The 26,727-nt window shown below is 42.5% G+C and overlaps 1 protein-coding gene and 1 long non-coding RNA gene across 6 annotated transcripts; one reads left to right on the top strand and one right to left on the bottom strand.

The window, feature by feature from the left end:
- Positions 1–1,281: 1,281 nt before the first annotated feature.
- LOC126625802 (tetratricopeptide repeat protein SKI3) lies at positions 1,282–26,208 on the top strand. 2 transcript variants are annotated; one of them, XM_050294886.1, is made up of 21 exons: positions 1,282–1,586; positions 1,673–1,756; positions 1,929–2,348; positions 2,455–2,505; positions 2,816–2,908; positions 3,317–3,457; positions 3,533–3,613; positions 3,812–4,059; positions 4,137–4,308; positions 4,684–4,799; positions 4,906–4,963; positions 12,898–12,963; positions 13,107–13,319; positions 13,592–13,643; positions 13,905–14,278; positions 14,375–14,469; positions 14,788–15,027; positions 15,390–15,724; positions 15,854–16,033; positions 16,377–16,580; positions 25,676–26,208. In XM_050294886.1, exons 1-21 carry the CDS (start codon positions 1,575–1,577, stop codon positions 25,852–25,854), a joined length of 3,414 nt encoding a protein of 1,137 aa, XP_050150843.1. In that variant the 5' UTR covers positions 1,282–1,574; the 3' UTR covers positions 25,855–26,208. The 2 variants fall into 2 exon arrangements, with proteins under 2 accessions (XP_050150843.1, XP_050150842.1); XM_050294885.1 differs by having other exon boundaries at positions 15,390–16,033.
- On the bottom strand, positions 8,800–25,222 carry LOC126625804 (uncharacterized). 4 transcript variants are annotated; one of them, XR_007624479.1, is made up of 3 exons: positions 23,671–25,222; positions 22,776–23,574; positions 8,800–9,436 (listed from the first exon to the last, which is right to left on the bottom strand). It is a non-coding gene; the product is annotated as an uncharacterized LOC126625804 (long non-coding RNA). The 4 variants fall into 4 exon arrangements; XR_007624481.1 differs by lacking the exon at positions 8,800–9,436 and adding an exon at positions 9,533–9,654; XR_007624482.1 differs by lacking the exon at positions 8,800–9,436 and adding an exon at positions 10,242–10,351.
- Positions 26,209–26,727: the final 519 nt, after the last annotated feature.

The following is a 26,727-nucleotide window of genomic DNA, read 5'->3' as shown; positions in this document are numbered from 1 at the left end:
TACATATAAGGCTTACATGATCCACTCCCCTAGGCAATGTGGGATGTTACAATCCACCCCTCTTAGGGGCCCGACGTCCTCGTCGGCACACATCCGGCCAGGGATTGGCTCTGATACCAAATTGTCACATCCCGGCCTTAGCCTCTACCACATCTCGGGCTTGACTTCGCCGTAGCACGATATTGTTCGCTTTGGGCCCTGACCACGCCCTCACGGTTTTGTTTCTGGGAACTCACACAAGAACTTCCTAATGGGTCACCCATCATGGGATTACTCTTGCGCGAACTCGCTTAACTTCGGAGTTCTGATGGAACCCGAAGCCAGTGAGCTCCCAAAAGGCCTTGTGCTAGGTAAAGATGGGAATATACATATAAGGCTTACAAGATCCACTCATCTGGGCGATGTGGGATGTTACATCGTCGTCTTCAGTTGGAAAGAATAGCGACTCATCTGATGGGTCGTTGGAAGGGGATGAATCTGTTGTCGTATTTGAGTTTCCAGAACTTTGGTCGTCTTCAGTTGGAAGGAAGGTTGTTGGAAAAGGAGAAATTCGGTGTGAAAAAAATATTTAACGTGTTACGTTAGTCTGATGTCAAATTCACCAAGGCACTGAGGCGGGCGAGAGCGCTCAGTCCGTGGTTGTTGGCCCCACCACATGATAGCTCGACTAATATGTATGGCTAGAGGAATGAGGATCCTCTTCGAATCCTCTGTAAGAATTCCTGAAATCCTCCAATCATATTCGTTCATCATATATCGCACGGTCATAAATTATTGCAAATTTTTTTATTTAAAATTAAATGTAAATAATATTTGATGAAAACTAACCGCACAATATACGATGAACGGATGTGATTGGAGTATTCCTGGAATTCTCACAAAGAGGATCCGGAGCATTCAGGCTAGAGCTCATTTTGTTGGTTTTGGTGGACAGAATCACCAAAATTTCCCTTTCAATTGGATGGAGTGAAAAAGCTCTTAGAACATGTTTAATTCACATTAAAGAAAAGAATAAGATGTTATTTAATACATTCTTTTTCATTTATGTTTGAACTTCGAGAATAATAAATTTGTAACAAATTTATTTCTATTGTATAAAAAATAAAAGAGTCTGATTCCTTAATTTTATATGCGTTTTAATAAAATTTTGCAATTCTCCAATTTGTTTATATGTAATTAACACGTGAGAAAATTAAAAGCTTACTCATCATATTCAGTAAATACAACAAAAATAAAAATAAATCTCAAGTATTAACATGCCCTTAGTTAAAGAATCCAAAAGAAAGGGTTTGAGAAGACACCAGCGACCGGGTGGGTACGACTCTGTAGGTGCAATTGAGAGAGAAAAACAAAGTACTTGAACCGAAAATCAGCACAGTAGTAGAAGGAAGCGAAGTCTCAAGTAAAAGAATCCACAGTAGTGAGTCGTGACTAGTTCGTTCGGACTGATTCTGTCCAGTTCCAGTTTCACTTTTAGTCCCGTCGCCGGAGCCGACGCGAGTGACTGACTGTGTAGGGTTAAAAGATCATCGACGGACGAAATTCCTTCCAAGATTTTCCTAAATCTAAATGCAATGCAACACACGGTCTCTCTCTCTCTCTTTGTTTGCAAATTTAAATTTATTTACTGAAAAAGGAAAAGGAAAATTGAGGGAAATTGGTTGTTGTCCAGGACCCAGAAAAGGAAGGGAAGCTCCGACGGTTGCAGGAGAGCGTAGAGGCCCATCCAGATGACCCCTCCCTTCGCTTCCAACTGGTTCGTAATCATCCCTCCAATTCACTAATTAATTTCCTCTTTATTTTCGAAAATTGGCTGATGAGATTTCTCTCCTCTTCTATTTATTATTTAATTCTAAAATGTAAATCACTAGATATGAATTTGGCGTTTTCGATTGATACTTGAATAATGAATAATGGAAACATGTTAGGGAGTGTTGTTGTGGAAAGAGTGGGATGACAAGGAAAAAGCGGCAGAGCAGTTCCTAGTCGCCGCGAAATTGAAGCCTGAGATTGAAAAGGGAGGGGCATTCACATATCTAGGGCTTTATTACGCGGGTCTTGACTCCGAGTCCCACACCCAGAGAGCTCTCAAGTGTTTTCAAAAAGCTATCTCTCTCAATCCTGATGACTCCCTTTCTGGGGAAGCCTTGTGTGATTTGTTGGACCAACAAGGAAAGGAGAGCTTGGAGGTGGCTGTGTGCCGGGAGGCTTCCCAAAACTCACCCAGGGCCTTTTGGGCTTTTCAGAGACTGGGTTACTTGCAGCTCCATCAAAACAAATGCTCTGAAGCTGTCCACAGTCTTCAACATGCCATTCGTGGCTATCCTACCTCCGCGCATCTCTGGGAGGTACTTATTCATGCACATTTTGTTGTCATTGTTTATATTTCTTTTGCTTCTGCTTCTAATATACTCAATACTCAGTTATCTCACCCTTCCCGAATTTTATTTGTAGGCACTTGGCCTTGCCTACCAGCGACTAGGCAGGTTCACTGCTGCTCTAAAGGTGCTTTTCCCTCTATCTTTCCCTTTTCTTTGACTTCTTAGGACTTGGGATCACGGATGTCTTTCTGGTGATGTTCTCTTCTTATGAGTTAGGACTTATTCTTGTTGTGTTAACTGATGTTTGAATAGACATCTACATTTGCAGCTCTTCTTTCATTATATCTATATTCACAAGAACAAAGAACCTTTTGACATTCTTCTTGGGCAAAACATTATATGATGCTGTCTTCTAAATTTCAAATTGAAACTTTTCAAGCAATACTTCTCTTTTGAATATAATATTTATGATTGATATCATGACCATCTAACAGTCCTATGGAAGAGCCATCGAATTGGAGGGTACAAGAATATTTGCATTGCTTGAAAGTGGAAACACCTTTTTGATGCTTGGTTCCTATAAAAAGGTCAGGTTCTGTTATGTCTATGTCACTGCGTTGATTCTCCAACCAATTTTTCCTCATTCGTTTATAATTTCATCAATGACAATGGTGTAACCTACATCTTTGCATTTAAGTTAGTTATTTAATACAGGTATAGTTGTTTTTGAGCTCTTACATCCTATTTTTTTTCTTTCTATCAAGAGCTGTTACTTTTTTTGGGTCGACTTCTCCTCTCGGTAGTTTTATATATAATGGATTAAGTTTTTAGTAGAGTTGTCCAGGAGAAATTAGTTAGACTTGCAAGTGTAGTTATGCAATTCCAACATATTATTTGCATCAAATAATATTATACTGGGTTCCACCCTTTACGTTCAAAGTGCTATTTCTACGGAGATGAAAATAATTTCCATTTGGTGGTGTTTCTCTTCAAAGGGAGTTGAGACATTTCAGCAAGCTTTAGAGATCTCCCCCAAAAGTGTCTCTGCACACTATGGGCTTGCTGCTGGGATGCTTGGTTTGGCCAAGGAATGTAATAATTTGGGAGCATATAGATGGGGAGCTACAGTGCTAGAGGTAAACTGTCTTGAAGTTTATAAATATTACTATTTATTGAAACGTTAAAAGATGAACTGTATGATTTGATTTCAGGAGGCATCTAAAGTTGCCTGGATGAGCACTCAATTAGCTGGAAATATGTCATCTATTTGGAAACTGCATGGTGACATACAGGTATGATCACGGTCCCTGAAAAAAGTCTCATAGCAGATTGACTTATTGTCAATCTTTCATGTTACCTCAACTTCTACTTAAGTTTCTAGTGCTTGGAAATCTTGTTTCTAATTCATTGCATGTCCACCTTTCTGTTTAAAACACCATAATTTGACCCAAACCAAAACTAATTTGAGATATGCTTTTCATCTTTTCTAGCTTACTTATGCAAAGTGTTATCCATGGATGGAGGAGGGAAACGGTTTAGAATTTGATATGGAATCTTTTGATAATTCCATCCTTTCATGGAAACGTACCTGCTGTTTGGCTGCGAAAACTGCCAGGTGCTCTTATCAACGAGCTTTGCACTTGGCCCCATGGCAAGCTAATATGTATACTGACATTGCAGTAACTTCAGATCTCATAGACTCTTTAGACAACAGTTCTGGACATGACTTAAGTGCTTGGTATGATGTAGTATAATCTTTTAATCATCTTATTTAGCTGTTTATGGCTCTCTTAGTTTACCTTCTTTTTTTACCAGGCAGCAATCAGAGAAGATGGCTTTGGGAGCCTTGTTACTTGAGGGTGACAATTCTGAGTTTTGGGTAGCCTTGGGATGTTTATCTGATCATAAAGCACTGAAACAACATGCTCTAATCAGGGGATTGCAATTGAATGTATCTTTAGCTATTGCTTGGGCATACCTAGGGAAGGTACTGTCCATTTGTATTACTCAATTTTTTTTCCTTGTCCTATTTGTATTTTCTTGGACTTTTTGTATGGTTTCTCTTTTAATATTAATTTCTTAAGGGGAAATTAGAAAACATAAGAATACTGAGAGTTTTCCATGCTCACTCATGGGGAATTCTGGATCTTTAATGTGGTTGCATTTGGTATCTTTGCTGTCTGAGTTACTTGAATTAGACTAATCCTTACCTATCGACGTTGTATTTATGAAGTTCATTATCATGCCACTGGCTTGATCCATTATATAATTTGAAACATCCAGGAGGTAATAACGATGCTTGTTGGAAAATTATAGCTTGCAGAATTTGCCTGTGGTGTCTGAGTTTTTGTTCTTTTTGCAGCTTTATAGAAAACAAGGTGAGAAACAATTTGCTAGACAATCATTTGATTGTGCCAGAAGTATAGATCCTTCACTTGCTTTACCATGGGCAGGCATGTCAGCTGATTTTCATGCTGGGTAAATTTTTTTTTTGGGATTTGTAACTTTGGACCTTGCCCATAAAATATGGGATGTACGTGAAGTCATCTGTCAGCATTATTAACAGTGAGTTGTACTTTTACAGAGAGTCTGCAGTTGGAGAAGCTTACGAGAGCTGCTTACGAGCTGCGCAGATATTGCCTGTAATTTTCTATCTCTTTCCCCTTATATTATTTCATTGTGGTTTATATGGGAAAAAATGTTTAATGCATTTATTTTTACTTTCCATTCCAACTTATGGTCTGTTCTAATTTAATATTGTTAGATTTTATGACCTCCTTTAGAACAAGATCTCATACAATGAAGCTCTGGGAGAGAGTCATTGAGCATAGATTTAGGCAAGAGACACGGGTCTCGGACAACCAATTCGGGTTCATGCCAGGGCGCTCAACCATGGAGGCAATCTATCTCTTACGAAGATTGATGGAAAGATATAGAGATGGGAAAAAGGATTTACACATGGTCTTTATAGATTTGGAAAAAGCGTATGATAGGGTCCCAAGAGACATTCTTTGGAGGATTTTAGAGAAGAAAGGAGTACGAGTAGCATATATCCAAGCTATAAAGGATATGTATGAAGGAGCAAAGACTGCCGTAAGAACTCATGAAGGACAAACCGAAAGCTTTCCCATAACTGTAGGATTACATCAAGGCTCATCCTTAAGTCCTTACCTTTTTGCGTTGGTAATGGATGAGTTAACAGGACATATTCAAGATGATATTCCTTGGTGTATGCTTTTCGCAGACGATATAGTGTTGATAGATGAAACTCAGGAAGGGGTAAATGCAAAGCTTAACCTTTGGAGAGAAGTGTTGAAATCTAAAGGTCTTCGCCTAAGCCGATCAAAGACAGAATATATGGAGTGCAAGTTCAGTGCAAATGGAGGCCAAAACGAGTTAGGGGTGAGGATCGGAGATCAAGAAATACCAAAGAGCGACCGTTTTCGTTACCTAGGATCTATCTTGCAAAAGAACGGAGAATTAGATGGAGATCTCAACCATAGAATACAAGCTGGATGGATGAAGTGGAAGAGTGCATCCGGCGTGTTGTGTGACCGTCGTATGCCACTGAAGCTCAAGGGAAAATTTTATAGGACGGCAATAAGGCCGGCGATGCTGTATGGCACAGAATGTTGGGCGGTGAAACATCAACACGTACACAAAATGGGTGTAGCGGAGATGAGGATGCTTCGTTGGATGTGTGGGCACACGAGAAAGGATAAGATTAGGAATGAGGATATCCGGGGTAAAGTAGGAGTAGCCGAAATTGAAGGAAAGATGAGAGAAAATCGGTTACGGTGGTTTGGACATGTGCAAAGAAGGCCTACTGACGCTCCGATTAGAAGATGCGACTATGGGACAGAGGTTCAGGGCCGAAGGGGTAGAGGAAGACCTAGGAAAACTTTGGAAGAGACTCTAAGAAAAGACTTAGAGTACTTGGATCTAGCGAAGGACATGACACAGGATCGAGCACAATGGCGTTCTAAGATTCATATAGCCGATCCCACTCAGTGACTTGGATTTTCCAAGTCTCAAACCGAGAAGTTTTCCTCACTCGGGAAATTAAGGGAACACTACCCCAACCTACATGCTCCACTCAGAAAGCTTCAACATACAAGCTTCAACAAAAGAAAATTCAAAGAACTTAGCGAAGAAGGCTTTGGTGTATTTAACACAATACGTTGAAATGAAGGAAAGCTTATTTATTGATATCCCCGATAAGCTACAAATATGTACATATACATGAGTCAAAATAAACACACAAGAGGGAGCCTTCACAAAGGTTGCTTAGGAGAAGTCTCAGCAGTCGGTAGAGCCCCAGAAAGAGAAGGCACCGGAGGGGGATCATTTGGAGCCTCAGTACTGGACAGAACCCTAGAAGGAGGAGGCATCAGAGGTTGATCATTCGGAGCTTCATTACGCGGTACAGCCCCAGAAGACGAAGGTAATAAATGCCTTTGGAACAAACCCACAAATCTCTGATGATCAAGTAAAACCTGACCATCAGTTTCCTTCATCTGGTCAAGCTTCCTCTTCATGTTTGTAGCATAGTCATGTGCGAGCCGGTACAACTGTTTATTCTCATGCTTGAGCCCTCTAATCTCCTGTTTGAGACTCATCACTTCAGCCGCCAATGATTCAACCTGGCGGGTTCGAGCAAATAGGCGTTGGGCCATATTAGACACAGAACCTGCACACTGAACACTGAGAGCCAGCGAATCCTTAACAGCTAACTCATCAGACCGTTTGGAAAGTAGTCTGTTATCTTTGGGAGTGAGAAGGTTCCTGGCCACCAACGCAGCGGTCATATCATTCTTCATCACGGAATCCCCAACGGTAAGAGGACCAGTAGGGGAGACGAAGGATGGGCGCCATATGTTGTCTGGAGAAGGCGGGGCTGCCTCTTCAACAAGGTTCAAGTCAAAACGACGGTCGGAGGGGCCAGACATTTTCAAAGGTGTTGAAGAGAGAAGAGTGGAACGTACTCTAGATTTGATGGACTTGTTTTGACCCTCAAATTCTTCAGTCGGCCTTATACTCTGGAGGAAACCAGAAAACCCTCCAGCTCAGTTCAAGAATAAGCCTGTGGAAAGTTACTTCTTCAAAAGCAAAAGTATCTCATATCATCTCTTCTCATTTTTCTTCTCTTTATCCTTCATGCTGCTGCAAGATGGGGAGAAGGTGAACAATCAGTCGGAACTCTGATTGCTTACCTTGTCTGTCACCTCTTTCAGCAGACCCCCTAGCTCGGCGACTTGGGGGACTCCTACTACATGGTTTGTATCGCGCTTGACCAAGCCTGAAACTACAAGTAAGCTTCAAGTGAAATTGATACATTACCTTGTGCATCTCCACTAGTTAAAGATACCACCCCTGGATGGAGGAAGAGTACTTCCAGAGAAGATGCCACATCTACCTATGAGACAGATAAGGCAAGTCAAGACGACTCCACACTCCGATACTTAGAAGTTTCGTGATTACGAGATTATTCTCTCACAATATTTCCTAATGTCATTTGTACTAAATCATTCACTTGTACTCACTAAAGGAGAGCTTGAACCTATGTACTTGTGTAAACCCTTCACAATTAATGAGAACTCTTCTATTCCGTGGACGTAGCCAATATGGGTGAACCACGTACATCTTGTGTTTGTTTTCCTATCTCTATCCATTTATATACTTATCCACACTAATGACCGGAGCAATCTAGCGAAGATCACAAAAAGCGACCGTTTTCGCTACCTAGGATCTATCTTGCAAGAGAACGGAGAATTAGATGGAGATCTCAACCATAGAATACGAGCTGGATGGATGAAGTGTAAGAATGCATCCGGCGTGTTGTGTGACCGTCGTAGGCCACTGAAGCTCAAGGGAAATTTTTATAGGACGGCAATAAGGCCAGCGATGTTGTATGGCACAGAATGTTGGGCGGTGAAGCATCAACACGTACACAAAATGGGTGTAACGGAGATGAGGATGCTTCGTGGGATGTGTGGGCACACGAGAAATGATAAGATTGGGAATGATGATATCCGAGGTAAAGTAGGAGTAGCCGAAATTGTAGGAAAGATGAGAGAAAATCGGCTCCGGTGATTTGGACATGTGCAAAGAAGGCCGAATGACGCTCCGGTTTGAAGATGTGACTACGGGACAGAGGTTCAGGGCCGAAGGGGTAGAGGAAGACCTAGGAAAACTTTGGAAGAGACTCTAAGAAAAGACTTAGAGTACTTGGATCTAACGGAGGACATGACACAAAACCGAGCGCAATGGCGTTCTAGGATTCATATAGCCGACCCCACTTAGTGGGAAAAGGCTTTGTTGTTGTTGTTGTTGTTGTTGAAGAGAGAAGAGGTCGGACAAATCAAGATTTTAGAAGTGCAAGAATGAAGCTTCTACTGGTGGAGATTCAAGTGTGCTTTGGAACTTAATGCCAGCCCCTATAAAAATCTGCACTCGACGGAGCTTCAGAAATTGAAGAGGCGCCTGCTCAGAAATCGAAGAGGCGTTTGCTTTCTCAAAAGCTGGGCTGCTTAGAGATCACGAGGGTTGATCTCAGAAATCGAAGAGGCGTTTGCTTTCTCAAAAGTTGGGCTGCTCAAAGACCACGAAGGCCGATCTCAGAAATCGAAGAGGCGCTCGCTTTCTCAAAAGCTGGGCTCCCCAGAGACCACGAGGGCCGATCTCAGAAATCGAAGAGGCACCTACTTTTCCAGCCTTGTCAGCACCTGTCACACGCACACTCAGCTTTGCGAAAATTATGGGCATTCTGTCGAAGACTTCTGGGGAAGTAGAAAACACATGAATCTTACTGTTCAATCACCCACTTCCCACACGCAACAATAGCTCATGGGTACCACAGATAACTTTGCCAAAGTTCTCTGCCAAAGTTGAGCATGTGAAGCTTGCAGCTCCCACTACATCGCTCTGACCAAGAAGGGTAAAAGAATAGCAAAGAAACAGCACTAACAAAGTTTAGACCCATAAATTTTGAAGGTCTAGCTACCATATTATTACCCACAAGGGTAAAGGAACAGTACCACTGCTGGATAATTGGAAAGTCCCTGTGTGTCAACCTCTGTGCTTCGTGGCAAGGTAGACTAGCAAACATGCCCAACCTTTACTCACATTCGAGAAAACACTCCCAATAAGATTGCTTGCTCCAAAATCGAAGAGGCACCGTCCTCCGAATCTCGAGAGCCAGACTCCCAACATGACTACTTTCTTAAAAATCGAAGAGAGGGTAAAGGAACAGTACCATTGCTGGATAATTGGAAAGTCCCTGTGTGTCAACCTCTGTGCTTCGTGGCAAGGTAGACTAGCAAACATGCCCAACCTTTACTCACATTCGAGAAAACACTCCCAACAAGATTGCTTGCTCCAAAATCGAAGAGGCACCGCCCTCCGAATCTCGAGAGCCAGACTCCCAACATGATTACTTTCTCAAAAATCGAAGAGACACTGCTCCCCGAATCTTCGAGAGCCAGACCCCCAGCATGATTGCTTTCTCAAAAATCGATGAGGCATCGTTCTCCGAATCAATCGAAGAGGCGCTCGCTTTCTCAAAAGCTGGGCTGCTCAGAGACCACGAGGGCCGATCTCAGAAATCGAAGAGGCACCTACTTTTCTAGCCTTGTCAGCACCTGTCACACGCACACTCAGCTTTGCAGAAATTATGGGCATTCTGTCGAAGACTTCTGGTGAAGTCGAAAGCACATGAATCTTACTGTTCAATCACCCACTTCCCACACGCAACAATAGCTCATGGGTACCACAGATAACTTTGCCAAAGTTCTCTGCCAAAGTTGAGCACGTGAAGCTTGCAGCTCCCACTACATCGCTCTGACCAAGAAAGGTAAAAGAATAGCAAAGAAACAGCACTAGCAAAGTTTAGACACATAAATTTGGAAGGTCTAGGTACCATATTATTACCCACAAGGGTAAAGGAACAGTACCACTGCTGGATAATTGGAAAGTCCCTGTGTGTCAACCTCTGTGCTTCGTGGCAAGGTAGACTAGCAAACATGCCCAACCTTTACTCACATTCGAGAAAACACTCCCAACAAGATTGCTTGCTCCAAAATCGAAGAGGCACCGTCCTCCGAATCTCGAGAGCCAGACTCCCAACATGACTACTTTCTCAAAAGCGAAGAGAGGGTAAAGGAACAGTACCATTGCTGGATAATTGGAAAGGCCCTATGTGTCAACCTTTGTGCTTCGTGGCAAGGTAGACTAGCAAACATGCCCAACCTTTACTCACATTCTAGACAACACTCCCAACAGGATTGCTTGCTCCAAAAACGAAGAGGCACCGCCCTCCGAATCTCGAGAGCCAGACTCCCAACATGATTACTTCCTCAAAAATCGAAGAGACACTGCTCTCCGAATCTCGAGAGCCAGACCCCCAGCATGATTGCTTTCTCAAAAATCGAAGAGGCATCGTTCTCCGAATCTCGAGAGCCAGATACCACAGACCACTTTTTCAAAGTGCTCTGATAGAGTTAAAACATGTGAAACTGGCAGCTCCCACTACCGTGCTATGACCAAGCAGGGTAAAGGAATAGCATTACTACTTGTTAGGGAGACTCCTATATATGTCGACCTCCATCCCCAACGGACAGGCAGACCTGCAAAAATGCTCAACCCTTCATCATATCTGAGAGGGCACTCCCAACGAAGCCTTTCGAAATATTCAGCTTTCTTTCCCCCCGATAATACCTCTGCAAACAAGCTATACTAGAGCAAGAATATCTCATATCATCAGGGTTAAAAGCAAGAGTATCCCATATCATGCTTTTTCCCTGTCTTTTCCTTTGGTCTTGTTTTTACCTGCAAGACAAGGAGAAAGAGAGCAATCAGTCAGCACTTGGAATCAAGCTTCCAGCCAGGAACTGACTGCCTGGAACCCCTTACCTGATTACTTACCTGGCATTGTTCTCGAGTACTCATCTTCAACATCTTATGTTTCCAGGGAAGATTCCGCATCTGCTTGAGGAACAGATAGGGCAAGTGCGAAGGATACAAGGAAGCATGTGGACACAAGCGTAACAGCACACGTGCCGATACATCCATTACTCTGTCAAAAGCAAAAGTATCCCATATCAGCAGGGTGGAACGTACTCTAGATTTGATGGACTTGTTTTGACCCTCAAATTCTTTAGTCGGCCTTATACTCTGGAGGAAACCAGAAAACCCTCCAGCTCAGTTCAAGAATAAGCCTGTGGAAAGTTACTTCTTCAAAAGCAAAAGTATCTCATATCATTTCTTCTCATTTTTCTTCTCTTTATCCTTCATGCTGCTGCAAGATGGGGAGAAGGTGAACAATCAGTCGGAGCTCTGATTGCTTACCTTGTCTGTCACCTATTTCAGCAGACCCCCTAGCTCGGCGACTTGGGGGACTCCTACTACATGGTTTGTATCGCGCTTGACCAAGCCTGAAACTACAAGTAAGCTTCAAGTGAAATTGATACATTACCTTGTGCATCTCCACCAGTTAAAGATACCACCCCTGGATGGAGGAAGAGTACTTCCAGAGAAGATGCCACATCTACCTATGAGACAGATAAGGCAAGTCAAGACGACACCACACTCCGATATTTAGAAGTTTCGTGATTACGAGATCATTCTCCCACAATATTTCCTAATGTCATTTGTACTAAATCATTCACTTGTACTCACTAAAGGAGAGCTTGAACCTATGTACTTGTGTAAACCCTTTACAATTAATGAGAACTCTTCTATTCCGTGGACGTAGCCAATCTGGGTGAACCACGTACATCTTGTGTTTGCTTTCCTATCTCTATCCATTTATATACTTATCCACACTAATGACCGGAGCAATCTAGCGAAGATCACAAAAAGCGACCGTTTTCGCTACCTAGGATCTATCTTGCAAGAGAACGGAGAATTAGATGGAGATCTCAACCATAGAATACGAGCTGGATGGATGAAGTGTAAGAGTGCATCCGGCGTGTTGTGTGACCGTCGTAGGCCACTGAAGCTCAAGGGAAAATTTTATAGGACGGCAATAAGGCCAGCGATGTTGTATGGCACAGAATGTTGGGTGGTGAAGCATCAACACGTACACAAAATGGGTGTAGCGGAGATGAGGATGCTTCGTGGGATGTGTGGGCACACGAGAAAGGATAAGATTGGGAATGAGGATATCCGAGGTAAAGTAGGAGTAGCCGAAATTGTAGGAAAGATGAGAGAAAATCAGCTCCGGTGATTTGGACATGTGCAAAGAAGGCCGACTGACGCTCCGGTTCGAAGATGTGACTACGGGACAGAGGTTCAGGGCCGAAGGGGTAGAGGAAGACCTAGGAAAACTTTGGAAGAGACTCTAAGAAAAGACTTAGAGTACTTGGATCTAACGGAGGACATGACACAAAACCGAGCGCAATGGCGTTCTAGGATTCATATAGCCGACCCCACTTAGTGGGAAAAGGTTTTGTTGTTGTTGTTGTTGTATTGATCTTTGCTTTCTTGTTTTTAACTTTGGAGCCTGTGCTCTTAATTTCATAAAGACTTTATCTATTATTCTCTATTTTTAATTTAATGTATCTAACTTTCTATGCAGCTTGCCGAATTCCAACTTGGTCTTGCAAAGCTTGCTCTTGCTTCAGGGAATCTCTCATCTTCACAGGTTTGGTCATGCCTATGTGATGGTTGAGCAATCAGAGATTAGTATTACATGTTTTCTTTCGTCTCTTCTGTAAAAGGGCAAGGAAGAGACATTGAAGTGTCATTTAAGTTTTCTCATGGTAGTGCTGCTTATCACTGCCACAGGTCTTTGGAGCCATCAGGCAGGCCATGCAGCGTGCACCTCACTATCCTGAATGCCATAATTTGAACGGGCTAGTTTCTGAGGCACAATGCAATTATCAGTCTGCTGCCGTTTCTTATAGACTAGCACGATGTGCAATCACCAATTTGTCAGGCAGTGACAGAAAGTCTCATATGACGGATATATCTGTCAATTTGGCCCGATCCCTAAGTAAGGTAACATATATGATGTCTTTTTAAGACCTGTTTCTGATCTGTAAGGGTATAATCTTACATTTAATGTGTATACACTATACAATATACATGTAGGGAGCTGTTATTGGCACTACTAAAAAGTAATGTGCACCCCTTTATAAAAAGTTTAAAACATAGGGACAAAATTGCATTGGAGGCATGCAGGATGACTTTTTTCTTTTTGAATACATATGTGTGTGTGTACGTGTGTGTATATATATATCTTATCTAAAAAATGCTCGTCTGTGATGCAGGCAGGGAATGCTCTAGATGCTTTGCACGAATGTGAAGATTTGAAGAACGAAGGTTTGTGTGAATATAATGTATTAGTAGCTTGCTTTTATATCAAACAAACATTTTCTTACAATAGGAGATGCTTAACATTTTCTTTCCATTACTTGTTCCTTTTCTCCAAAGATATCTATAATTAACCGCTCAACAATTTAGAATTTGTACAAGCTGCCTTAAAAGAAGAGAGGGGGGGGGGGGTGTTTGCGATTATATACTGGAACCTTTGATATATTCTTCACTTTGCTGATTTTTTCCTTGACATCTTTCATATTTAAGGGTTGCTCGATGCGGAAGGTTTGCAAATATATGCTTTCTCCTTGTGGCAACTTGGTGAGACTAACCTGGCTCTTTCTGTGGTAAGAAGTCTGGCTGTGAGCGTTTGTACAATGGAACAAAAATCTGCAGCTGCCACTGTTGTTTTTATCTGTAGACTCCTTTATTATATTTCTGGACTGGATTCAGCCATCAATAGCATTCTGAAGATGCCAAAGCAACTATTTCGGAGTTCAAAGATCAGTTTCATATTATCTGCTATTCATGCTCTAGATCAAAATAATCGTCTTCAGTCTATTGTGTCAAGCACCCGTGACTATCTTAAGTCTCATGAAGAGATAACTGGAATGCACTTTTTGATAGCACTTGGTAAACTAGTAAGTTTACTAGTCCAGTAACCTTTCATGTTTGATTGGGGTTTGTTTATTTATGGGGTTCATGAAAAATGATATTGTTGTGGTTTGGGTATGCAGGTAAAACATGGGTCAGAATGCCGTCTTGGATATCAAAGCGGAGTTAATCACCTTAGGAAAGCTCTTCATATGTATCCTAACAGTAGCTTATTAAGGTAACTCCAATGATCAAGGCCTCATGGACAAAACCTGATTTGTGGATAACTTCTGATGGTGCCAGTAGGAACAGCTGAAAGGGATTAACCAATAGAATTAGAATGACAGTGAAACTGCAACTTGATGGACTGACGAAGAGATTTCATTGGTCAAAATAAAACCTTCTGTATTTTGACCCATGAAATCTCTTGTTATGGTTATCACAGACCTGCCATTTAGTTTCTAGAATGTTTTGGTTTTAACTTATGCTTCGTAGTGCATTGGTGCTAGTGATTTTTAGCCTTAAAACATTCTTCTGATGCACTTTTTTGGAACAGGAATTTTCTTGGTTATCTTTTGTTGTCCACTGAAGAATGGAATGATACCCACATTGCAACTAGGTGTTGCAACGTCGATACTACCAATCCAATTGAAGCTGGTTTAAAATCAGCATATGAAATTCTTGGTGCTGGAGCAGTCGCTTGCTATGCTGTTGGCACTTGCAATCCGAAGTTCTCTTACCCAACATGCACATACCAGTGCCTGAATGAACCTGGAACCATCCAGCAACTACAGAAGTATTGTAACTGATGCCTCTCTCTGAATTTGAACTCATTAGCCCAACCTAAAACTGTCATGGTTTATTTAACTTCCAAGTAAAACCCATGTGCTTTTTGGATTTTAAAGATCAGTTTCTCCTCCAACTAAAAAGAGAAAAGAATTATAATTATTCTTTATCCCATTTAAGTGTTTTTGTTGGTTTATCCTTTCATAGTTTCCTTTGTGCTTGTTACTATTGGCTGCATAAGAAGATGATAAACTAGACAATTTGGTTTTCCTTCAAAAGAGTTTTGTTTCATTTTTTGATGGAAAATATGGAATTGCTTGTTCTGAACTCTATACATAGGGCTTACAGCTTATACATGTTTTAAATCTGCAGATGTTTACGCCGAGAACCATGGAACCAGAACATAAGGTATTTGCTTGTTCTCAATTTACTGCAGAAGGCACGTGAAGAGAGATTTCCTTGCCATCTTTGTATTATACTTGAGCGGCTAATAACTGTAGCTCTTTCTGATGAACTTTATCATAATGATGACTCATCTTATGAATATAAGAAATTCCAGTTTCTACTTTGTGCTTCTGAGATCTGTTTGCAAGGTGGTAATCTGACTGGCTGTATCAACCATGCCAAAAATGCTTCATCGATCATGCTCCCTGATGGCTATCTTTTCTTTGCACACTTGCTACTACTCCGTGCCTATGCCTCAGAAGGTAATATAGTAAACCTTCAAAAAGAGTATATAAGATGCTTGCAGCTCAAGACAGATCTTCATATTGGTTGGATATGTCTAAAACTCATGGAGTCTCGTTCTGAAGTGCAAACTGACTTGGATATGTTAGAACTGAGCTTCAGAGAATGCCCAACAGAGTTAATGAATTCACGGAATCTGTGGGGGGCTATATTCAGTCTGGTGAAAGGCTTGATTTGTATATGGAACCAGGACATTTTTTCTGCAGAAGAGTTTCTTGCACAAGCTTGTTCATTGGCGGGTGCTGAGTGCAGCCTCCTGCTTTGTCATGGTATGTGTCCATTAGTAGATGGGATTTTTGGAGTTCTTTCTTTTCTTTTTCCTCTTGTAGGTCCTACTGATCATTAAATGTAAGATTTCAAGCTTTAGTTTAAACTTGACATGACATGCTCCCACTGAATTAGATGACGTAAAATTGAATAGACTTGTTTTCCATTAACTAATAAATTTGTGAGGGTTTGTACTTCATATCACACATATTCTCTAAGCAGGTGCTATGCGGACTTGATTCCTGATCATTCTCTATGTATGCCTGATTTTTTTCAATAGCAAGATTGATAAATGTTTTGTGTGTGTGTATTTTCATTCAACAATTAAATCTTCGATGGGTCCAGGTGCCACCTGTATGGAGCTTTCCCACCGGGGGTGTGCTTCACAGTTCTTATCACTTGCGATAAGGAGTCTTGTTAAAGCTCAAGAAGCTTCTCTCATTCCCCTACCAATTGTCTCAGCATTATTAGCGCAAGCAGTAGCGAGTCTTGGCTCAAAAGAGAAGTGGGAGAAGAACCTCCGTCTTGAATGGCCCACTTGGCCGCCAGGTATGAAATTATGTGTGACATATCGATGTTCATGTGTCCTGAGGAATTATTGTTTTGTTTTTTTCAATCCATCTAGAAATAGACGACCAATTTAGCAACTTCCACACTTGCAAATCAGTTGTCATGTTGAGTGTAATTCGGCTTTGTTTTTATTTTTCTTTAAATGTCTAGGTGGTACGATTATGAGAAACCACTAAGGCCATCTCTAACCGAAGGGGCTAAACATAACTCTGTCCAGAATTATAGCGTTGCAAAAAATTATTTTTAAATGAATAGTGTGAGGCTGTATTCAACTCCGCCTATGTCTTACATGGCCGGTCCCAAGCCCGGATAAAGGAGGAGGGGGAGGGCGTCAGGTAGTCGACAGCCGGCACTCCATGATCACGTCGAATCCTTATGAAAATGAATCCAGAACAAAATCGCGCTAAAACTAGGGCGTCACCCGTAAGTGGCGCGCTGTGTGGCCCAAGCACAGTGATAAGTGAGCAAGGGTCGCTGTATCTCCATCGGCACCCGGATGCAGTGTTAAATGAGCAAGGGGGCCATAGAAACTTCTTTTCGAACGACTCCACTCAAAGTTGTTTGGGAGCATATGCTCCTATCAACTTTACCCGGGACACACAAAAGAAGTACTTTGATCCTATTAGACGGGGGAGGGTGAAAAAGCTAGGACAGAAGGGTAGAGTTCAAGAGAGCAAAATGCGTTTAGGAACGTGGAATATAGGAACCTTAACGGGAAAATCTATGGAAGTAGTGGAAGTTATGGTGAGGAGAAGGATAAATATTATGTGCCTACAAGAAACTAAGTGGGTTGGTAGTAAGGCAAAGGATCTAGAAAACTCAGGGTTTAAACTTTGGTATTCGGGCACAAATAGAACGAGAAACGGTGTTGGCATCATCGTGGACAAGACCTTGGTACAAGATGTTGTAGATGTCAAGAGGGTAGGAGATAGAATCATGGCAATCAAGATTGTAATAGGACAAGAACTTATCAATGTGATTAGTGCGTACGCACCTCAAGTAGGGTTGGATACGAGTTCGAAGGAGAAATTTTGGGAAGATCTTGGAGACTTGGTGCAAGGAATTGCTCAGACGGAGAAGTTATTTATAGGAGGAGATTTAAATGGACACGTGGGCAGGGAGACAGGCAACTATGGAGGTTTTCATGGTGGCCATGGTTTTGGGGAGAGAAACGAGGATGGGGAAGCTATCTTGGATTTTGCAATGGCATATGATCTCTTCTTAGCCAACACCTTCTTTAAGAAGAGAGAAGAACATGTGATCACCTACAAGAGTGGGTCATCAAAAACACAAATAGATTTTCTTCTAATGAGGAAAGGGGATCGTATAACTTGTAAGGATTGCAAAGTTATACCAGGAGAGAGCGTGGCTAATCAACATCGCTTGTTGGTGATGGATGTACATATCAAAAGAGTAAGACAAAAGAACAAGACTTGGAAGTGCCCAAGGACTAGATGGTGGAATCTAAAAGAAGAAAAACAAGTCATTTTCAAAGAGAAGGTAATCACCCAATGTGTGTGGGATAGAGAGGGGGAAGCTAGCCAAATGTGGGATTCCATGGCTAGTTGTATCCGAAAAGTAGCAAAAGAGGTATTAGGAGAGTCCAAGGGCTTTGCCCCACACCAAAAGGAATCTTGGTGGTGGAATGAGGAGGTACAAACAAAGGTGAAGGCTAAGAAGGAATGTTGTAAAGCCTTATACAAGGAGAGGACCGATGAAAATGGTGAAAGGTATAGAAAAGCGAAGCAAGAGGCGAAGAAAGCTGTCAGAGAAGCTAAGTTAGCGGCTTACGACGATATGTATAAACGACTAGATACCAAAGAAGGAGAGTTGGATATCTATAAACTATCTAGAGCAAGGGAAAAGAAGACAAGGGACCTAAACCAAGTGAGGTGCATCAAGGATGAGGATGGAAAGGTTCTTGCTACAGAGAACGCGGTTAAAGACAGATGGAGAGGTTATTTTCATAATCTTTTCAATGAAGGACATGAAATGAGTGCTTCTTTAGGGGAGTTGAGTAGCTCAGAAGAGTGTAGAAACTACTCTTTTTATCGTCGAATCCGGAAGGAAGAAGTGGTTGTAGCTTTGAAGAAGATGAAGCATAAAAAAGCAATAGGCCCAGACAATATACCAATCGAAGTGTGGAAACTTTTGGGAGAGACAGGTATAACATGGCTCACTGACCTTTTCAATAGGATTTTGAAAACGAAGAAGATGCCAAATGAGTGGCGAACGAGCACTTTGGTGCCTATCTACAAGAATAAGGGCGACGTACAAAATTGCATGAACTATAGGGGTATTAAGCTAATGAGTCATACAATGAAGCTCTGGGAGAGAGTCATTGAGCATAGATTGAGGCAAGAGACACGGGTTTCGGACAACCAATTCGGGTTCATGCCAGGGCGCTCAACCATGGAGGCAATCTATCTCTTACGAAGATTGATGGAAAGATATAGAGATGGGAAAAAGGATTTACACATGGTCTTTATAGATTTGGAAAAAGCGTATGATAGGGTCCCAAGAGACATTCTTTGGAGGATTTTAGAGAAGAAAGGAGTACGAGTAGCATATATCCAAGCTATAAAGGATATGTATGAAGGAGCAAAGACTGCCGTAAGAACTCATGAAGGACAAACCGAAAGCTTTCCCATAACTGTAGGATTACATCAAGGCTCATCCTTAAGTCCTTACCTTTTTGCGTTGGTAATGGATGAGTTAACAGGACATATTCAAGATGATATTCCTTGGTGTATGCTTTTCGCAGACGATATAGTGTTGATAGATGAAACTCAGGAAGGGATAAATGCAAAGCTTAACCTTTGGAGAGAAGTGTTGGAATCTAAAGGTCTTCGCCTAAGCCGATCAAAGACAGAATATATGGAGTGCAAGTTCAGTGCAAATGGAGGCCAAAACGAGTTAGGGGTGAGGATCGGAGATCAAGAAATACCAAAGAGCGACCGTTTTCGTTACCTAGGATCTATCTTGCAAAAGAACGGAGAATTAGATGGAGATCTCAACCATAGAATACAAGCTGGATGGATGAAGTGGAAGAGTGCATCCGGCGTGTTGTGTGACCGCCGTATGCCACTGAAGCTCAAGGGAAAATTTTATAGGACGGCAATAAGGCCGGCGATGCTGTATGGCACAGAATGTTGGGCGGTGAAACATCAACACGTACACAAAATGGGTGTAGCGGAGATGAGGATGCTTCGTTGGATGTGTGGGCACACGAGAAAGGATAAGATTAGGAATGAGGATATCCGGGGTAAAGTAGGAGTAGCCGAAATTGAAGGAAAGATGAGAGAAAATCGGTTACGGTGGTTTGGACATGTGCAAAGAAGGCCTACTGACGCTCCGATTAGAAGATGCGACTATGGGACAGAGGTTCAGGGCCGAAGGGGTAGAGGAAGACCTAGGAAAACTTTGGAAGAGACTCTAAGAAAAGACTTAGAGTACTTGGATCTAACGAAGGACATGACACAGGATCGAGCACAATGGCGTTCTAAGATTCATATAGCCGATCCCACTCAGTGACTTGGATTTTCCAAGTCTCCAACCGAGAAGTTTTCCTCACTCGGGAAATTAAGGGAACACTACCCCAACCTACATGCTCCACTCAGAAAGCTTCAACATACAAGCTTCAACAAAAGAAAATTCAAAGAACTTAGCGAAGAAGGCTTTGGTGTATTTAACACAATACGTTGAAATGAAGGAAAGCTTATTTATTGATATCCCCGATAAGCTACAAATATGTACATATACATGAGTCAAAATAAACACACAAGAGGGAGCCTTCACAAAGGTTGCTTAGGAGAAGTCTCAGCAGTCGGTAGAGCCCCAGAAAGAGAAGGCACCGGAGGGGGATCATTTGGAGCCTCAGTACTGGACAAAACCCTAGAAGGAGGAGGCATCGGAGGTTGATCATTCAGAGCTTCATTACGCGGTACAGCCCCAGAAGACGAAGGCAATAAATGCCTTTGGAACAAACCCACAAATCTCTGATGATCAAGTAAAACCTGACCATCAGTTTCCTTCATTTGGTCCAGCTTCCTCTTCATGTTTGTAGCATAGTCATGTGCGAGCCGGTGCAACTGTTTATTCTCATGCTTGAGCCCTCTAATCTCCTGTTTGAGACTCATCACTTCAGCCGCCAATGATTCAACTTGGCGGGTTCGAGCAAATAGGCGTTGGGCCATATTAGACACAGAACCTGCACACTGAACACTGAGAGCCAGCGAATCCTTAACAGCTAACTCATCAGACCGTTTGGAAAGTAGTCTGTTATCTTTGGGAGTGAGAAGGTTCCTGGCCACCACCGCAGCGGTCATATCATTCTTCATCACGGAATCCCCAACGGTAAGAGGACCAGTAGGGGAGACGAAGGATGGGCGCCATATGTTGTCTGGAGAAGGCGGGGCTGCCTCTTCAACAAGGTTCAAGTCAAAACGACGGTCGGAGGGGCCAGACATTTTCAAAGGTGTTGAAGAGAGAAGAGGTCGGACAAATCAAGATCTTAGAAGTGCAAGAATGAAGCTTCTACTGGTGGAGATTCAAGTGTGCTTTGGAACTTAATGCCAGCCCCTATAAAAATCTGCACTCGACGGAGCTTCAGAAATCGAAGAGGCGCCTGCTCAGAAATCGAAGAGGCGTTTGCTTTCTCAAAAGCTGGGCTGCTTAGAGATCACGAGGGTTGATCTCAGAAATCGAAGAGGCGTTTGCTTTCTCAAAAGTTGGGCTGCTCAAAGACCACGAAGGCCGATCTCAGAAATCAAAGAGACGCTCGCTTTCTCAAAAGCTGGGCTCCCCAGAGACCACGAGGGCCGATCTCAGAAATCGAAGAGGCACCTACTTTTCCAGCCTTGTCAGCACCTGTCACACGCACACTCAGCTTTGCGGAAATTATGGGCATTCTGTCGAAGACTTCTGGGGAAGTAGAAAACACATGAATCTTACTGTTCAATCACCCATTTCCCACACGCAACAATAGCTCATGGGTACCACAGATAATTTTGCCAAAGTTCTCTGCCAAAGTTGAGCACGTGAAGCTTGCAGCTCCCACTACATCGCTCTGACCAAGAAGGGTAAAAGAATAGCAAAGAAACAGCACTAACAAAGTTTAGACCCATAAATTTTGAAGGTCTAGCTACCATATTATTACCCACAAGGGTAAAGGAACAGTACCACTGCTGGATAATTGGAAAGTCCCTGTGTGTCAACCTCTGTGCTTCGTGGCAAGGTAGACTAGCAAACATGCCCAACCTTTACTCACATTCGAGAAAACACTCCCAATAAGATTGCTTGCTCCAAAATCGAAGAGGCACCGTCCTCCGAATCTCGAGAGCCAGACTTCCAACATGACTACTTTCTTAAAAATCGAAGAGAGGGTAAAGGAACAGTACCATTGCTGGATAATTGGAAAGTCCCTGTGTGTCAACCTCTGTGCTTCGTGGCAAGGTAGACTAGCAAACATGCCCAACCTTTACTCACATTCGAGAAAACACTCCCAACAAGATTGCTTGCTCCAAAATCGAAGAGGCACCGCCCTCCGAATCTCGAGAGCCAGACTCCCAACATGATTACTTTCTCAAAAATCGAAGAGACACTACTCCCCGAATCTTCGAGAGCCAGACCCCCAGCATGATTGCTTTCTCAAAAATCGATGAGGCATCGTTCTCCGAATCAATCGAAGAGGCGCTCGCTTTCTCAAAAGCTGGGCTGCTCAGAGACCACGAGGGCCGATCTCAGAAATCGAAGAGCCACCTACTTTTCTAGCCTTGTCAGCACCTGTCACACGCACACTCAGCTTTGCAGAAATTATGGGCATTCTGTCGAAGACTTCTGGTGAAGTAGAAAGCACATGAATCTTACTGTTCAATCACCCACTTCCCACACGCAACAATAGCTCATGGGTACCACAGATAACTTTGCCAAAGTTCTCTGCCAAAGTTGAGCACGTGAAGCTTGCAGCTCCCACTACATCGCTCTGACCAAGAAAGGTAAAAGAATAGCAAAGAAACAGCACTAACAAAGTTTAGACACATAAATTTTGAAGGTCTAGCTACCATATTATTACCCACAAGGGTAAAGGAACAGTACCACTGCTGGATAATTGGAAAGTTCCTGTGTGTCAACCTCTGTGCTTCGTGGCAAGGTAGACTAGCAAACATGCCCAACCTTTACTCACATTCGAGAAAACACTCCCAACAAGATTGCTTGCTCCAAAATCGAAGAGGCACCGTCCTCCGAATCTCGAGAGCCAGACTCCCAACATGACTACTTTCTCAAAAGCGAAGAGAGGGTAAAGGAACAGTACCATTGCTGGATAATTGGAAAGTCCCTGTGTGTCAACCTTTGTGCTTCGTGGCAAGGTAGACTAGCAAACATGCCTAACCTTTACTCACATTCGAGACAACACTCCCAACAGGATTGCTTGCTCCAAAATCGAAGAGGCACCGCCCTCCGAATCTCGAGAGCCAGACTCCCAACATGATTACTTCCTCAAAAATCGAAGAGACACTGCTCTCCGAATCTCGAGAGCCAGACCCCCAGCATGATTGCTTTCTCAAAAATCGAAGAGGCATCGTTCTTCGAATCTCGAGAGCCAGATACCACAGACCACTTTTTCAAAGTGCTCTGACAGAGTTAAAACATGTGAAACTGGCAGCTCCCACTACCGTGCTATGACCAAGCAGGGTAAAGGAATAGCATTACTACTTGTTGTTAGGGAGACTCCTATATATGTCGACCTCCATCCCCAACGGACAGGCAGACTTGCAAAAATGCTCAACCCTTCATCATATCTGAGAGGGCACTCCCAACGAAGCCTTTCGAAATATTCAGCTTTCTTTCCCCCCGATAATACCTCTGCAAACAAGCTATACTAGAGCAAGAATATCTCATATCATCAGGGTTAAAAGCAAGAGTATCCCATATCATGCTTTTTCCCTGTCTTTTCCTTTGGCCTTGTTTTTACCTGCAAGACAAGGAGAAAGAGAGCAATCAGTCAGCACTTGGAATCAAGCTTCCAGCCAGGAACTGACTGCCTGGAACCCCTTACCTGATTACTTACCTGGCATTGCTCTCGAGTACTCATCTTCAACATCTTATGTTTCCAGGGAAGATTCCGCATCTGCTTGAGGAACAGATAGGGCAAGTGCGAAAGATACAAGGAAGCATGTGGAGACAAGCGTAACAGCACACGTGCCGATACATCCATTACTCTGTCAAAAGCAAAAGTATCCCATATCAGCAGGGTGGAACGTACTCTAGATTTGATGGACTTGTTTTGACCCTCAAATTCTTCAGTCGGCCTTATACTCTGGAGGAAACCAGAAAACCCTCCAGCTCAGTTCAAGAATAAGCCTGTGGAAAGTTACTTCTTCAAAAGCAAAAGTATCCCATATCATCTCTTCTCATTTTTCTTCTCTTTATCCTTCATGCTGCTGCAAGATGGGGAGAAGGTGAACAATCAGTCGGAGCTCTGATTGCTTACCTTGTCTGTCACCTCTTTCAGCAGACCCCCTAGCTCGGCGACTTGGGGGACTCCTACTACATGGTTTGTATCGCGCTTGACCAAGCCTGAAACTACAAGTAAGCTTCAAGTGAAATTGATACATTACCTTGTGCATCTCCACCAGTTGAAGATACCACCCCTGGATGGAGGAAGAGTACTTCCAGAGAAGATGCCACATCTACCTATGAGACAGATAAGGCAAGTCAAGACGACACCACACTCCGATACTTAGAAGTTTCGTGATTACGAGATCATTCTCCCATAATATTTCCTAATGTCATTTGTACTAAATCATTCACTTGTACTCACTAAAGGAGAGCTTGAACCTATGTACTTGTGTAAACCCTTCACAATTAATGAGAACTCTTCTATTCCGTGGACGTAGCCAATCTGGGTGAACCACGTACATCTTGTGTTTGCTTTCCTATCTCTATCCATTTATATACTTATCCACACTAATGATCGGAGCAATCTAGCGAAGATCACAAAAAGCGACCGTTTTCGCTACCTAGGATCTATCTTGCAAGAGAACGGAGAATTAGATGGAGATCTCAACCATGGAATACGAGCTGGATGGATGAAGTGTAAGAGTGCATCCGGCGTGTTGTGTGACCGTCGTAGGCTACTGAAGCTCAAGGGAAAATTTTATAGGACGGCAATAAGGCCAGCAATGTTGTATGGCACAGAATGTTGGGCGGTGAAGCATCAACACGTACACAAAATGGGTGTAGCGGAGATGAGGATGCTTCGTGGGATGTGTGGGCACACGAGAAAGGATAAGATTGGGAATGAGGATATCCGAGGTAAAGTAGGAATAGCCGAAATTGTAGGAAAGATGAGAGAAAATCGGCTCCGGTGATTTGGACATGTGCAAAGAAGGCCGACTGACGCTCCGGTTCGAAGATGTGACTACGGGACAGAGGTTCAGGGCAGAAGGGGTAGAGGAATACCTAGGAAAACTTTGGAAGAGACTCTAAGAAAAGACTTAGAGTACTTGGATCTAACGGAGGACATGACACAAAACCGAGCGCAATGGCGTTCTAGGATTCATATAGCCGACCCCACTTAGTGGGAAAAGGCTTTGTTGTTGTTGTTGTTGTAGTGTGAGGCTGTATTCATATACCATCTCCAACCGAAGGGGCTAAATGTAGCCCCCTCAATAATTTATTAGTTTTAAGTTTATACTTTAAATTTATTGGTTAATTTAGTTAAACTACTGTTGAATGTTTTCAAATATAGTCGTTGAATTTGAATTAATTATTGCAACTGAAGAGCTGGAGGGCTAAGAGGGGGCTACATTTGGCCAGCCTGATGCCTTTTGGCCAAATAATTGTTTGGTGGGCTCCATAAAATTATAGCCTAGGCATGGGTTGGAGATGAGTTTTTGGGCTAATCATGTCATTTTCTGGCTTTTGGACCTTTATCCCTCTCCATTGGAGATGGCCTAAGATTTTCTTAATGGCGTACCTGTTTCCCTCTGATTGGCTGCCTGCCTTTGTTTGTGATATGTATTATTTGATGTATACTCCATGATGTGTCGATGTTTTTAAATCTTGTACAGAAATGAGGCCTGCTGAGCTGTTCTTCCAGATGCATTTGCTTGCAAAACAGTCAAAAGCTAGTCCACAATCTTCCAGTGTGGAGTTTTGTCAGAGTCCGCAAAGATGGGTTCTTCGAGCAATTCATACAAACCCTTCTTGTATGAGATATTGGAAGGTTTTGCAGAAGTTTGTGGAATGAGTTGCAAAGGGCCGAGACAAGATATGCTTTTCGTATCCCGGACCATATATAGTACGCCTCCTAATGCAGTGTAACATTGATATAAAATTTTAGTCAGCTACTCTATTCTCGGTTGCGTACCATATCGAGAGCCACCTGCATCCTGAGAGCTCTCTGGTTTTCTAACTAGGTAGATTATGCCACCATGCTTATATGTAAATTATGGAAATTTTTGGTAGCTTGTCGCTACAAATTTAGATTGATTCAGTCATACAGGAATATAATACTGTTTCATAACATCTAATTAGATATAGAATTGTACGGACCTTAGATCATAATCTGGCTCTTTTAATTTTATGGAATTCCGTTTGTGTTTGTTGTTTCTGCATCTTTATAGTTTATTTTCCTTGTACGATATGCAATTTCTGAAAACTTTGATTGGCGTTGCAATTGCTCGCTTATTGATTTCTTCGTGTTCCAATCTAATAAGCAAACATGTTGAAATCCTACTTTTGGTTCTGGCTAATAGATTCTATATTTGTTCTAAAAATATAAGCGGGTCAATACCTCAAGGTTAAGCAGCTCATGAGAGTTGGGACCCCTCTGTTGTGTTGACAATGACATAGATAATAGAGCAATGCCGTTTGCATGAACACTACTATGCGGAGTGCAATACAATAACAAAAATCAGTAGGTGCTCGGAATTTTAGTGTTTTTTTTTTTTGTTGCCACGAAACTTAGATGCTGGTGGAGTTGGAGTTGATCATAATCAGATGGATCCCAGTCGAGCATAGACAAAAGAATCTTGGAGAGAGTGAGGTGGCTTCAGCCATGGTTGGGGGAGAGTTGATATGAGGAGCAACGCAGCATTGAGCCAACTGGGCCATGGAAAAT

This window comes from Malus sylvestris, chromosome 6 (genome assembly GCF_916048215.2).
Source record: "Malus sylvestris chromosome 6, drMalSylv7.2, whole genome shotgun sequence".
Classification (NCBI taxonomy): domain Eukaryota; kingdom Viridiplantae; phylum Streptophyta; class Magnoliopsida; order Rosales; family Rosaceae; genus Malus; species Malus sylvestris.
Note: the sequence above shows the minus strand (reverse complement) of the source record. Positions and strands in the feature narration are given on the sequence as shown.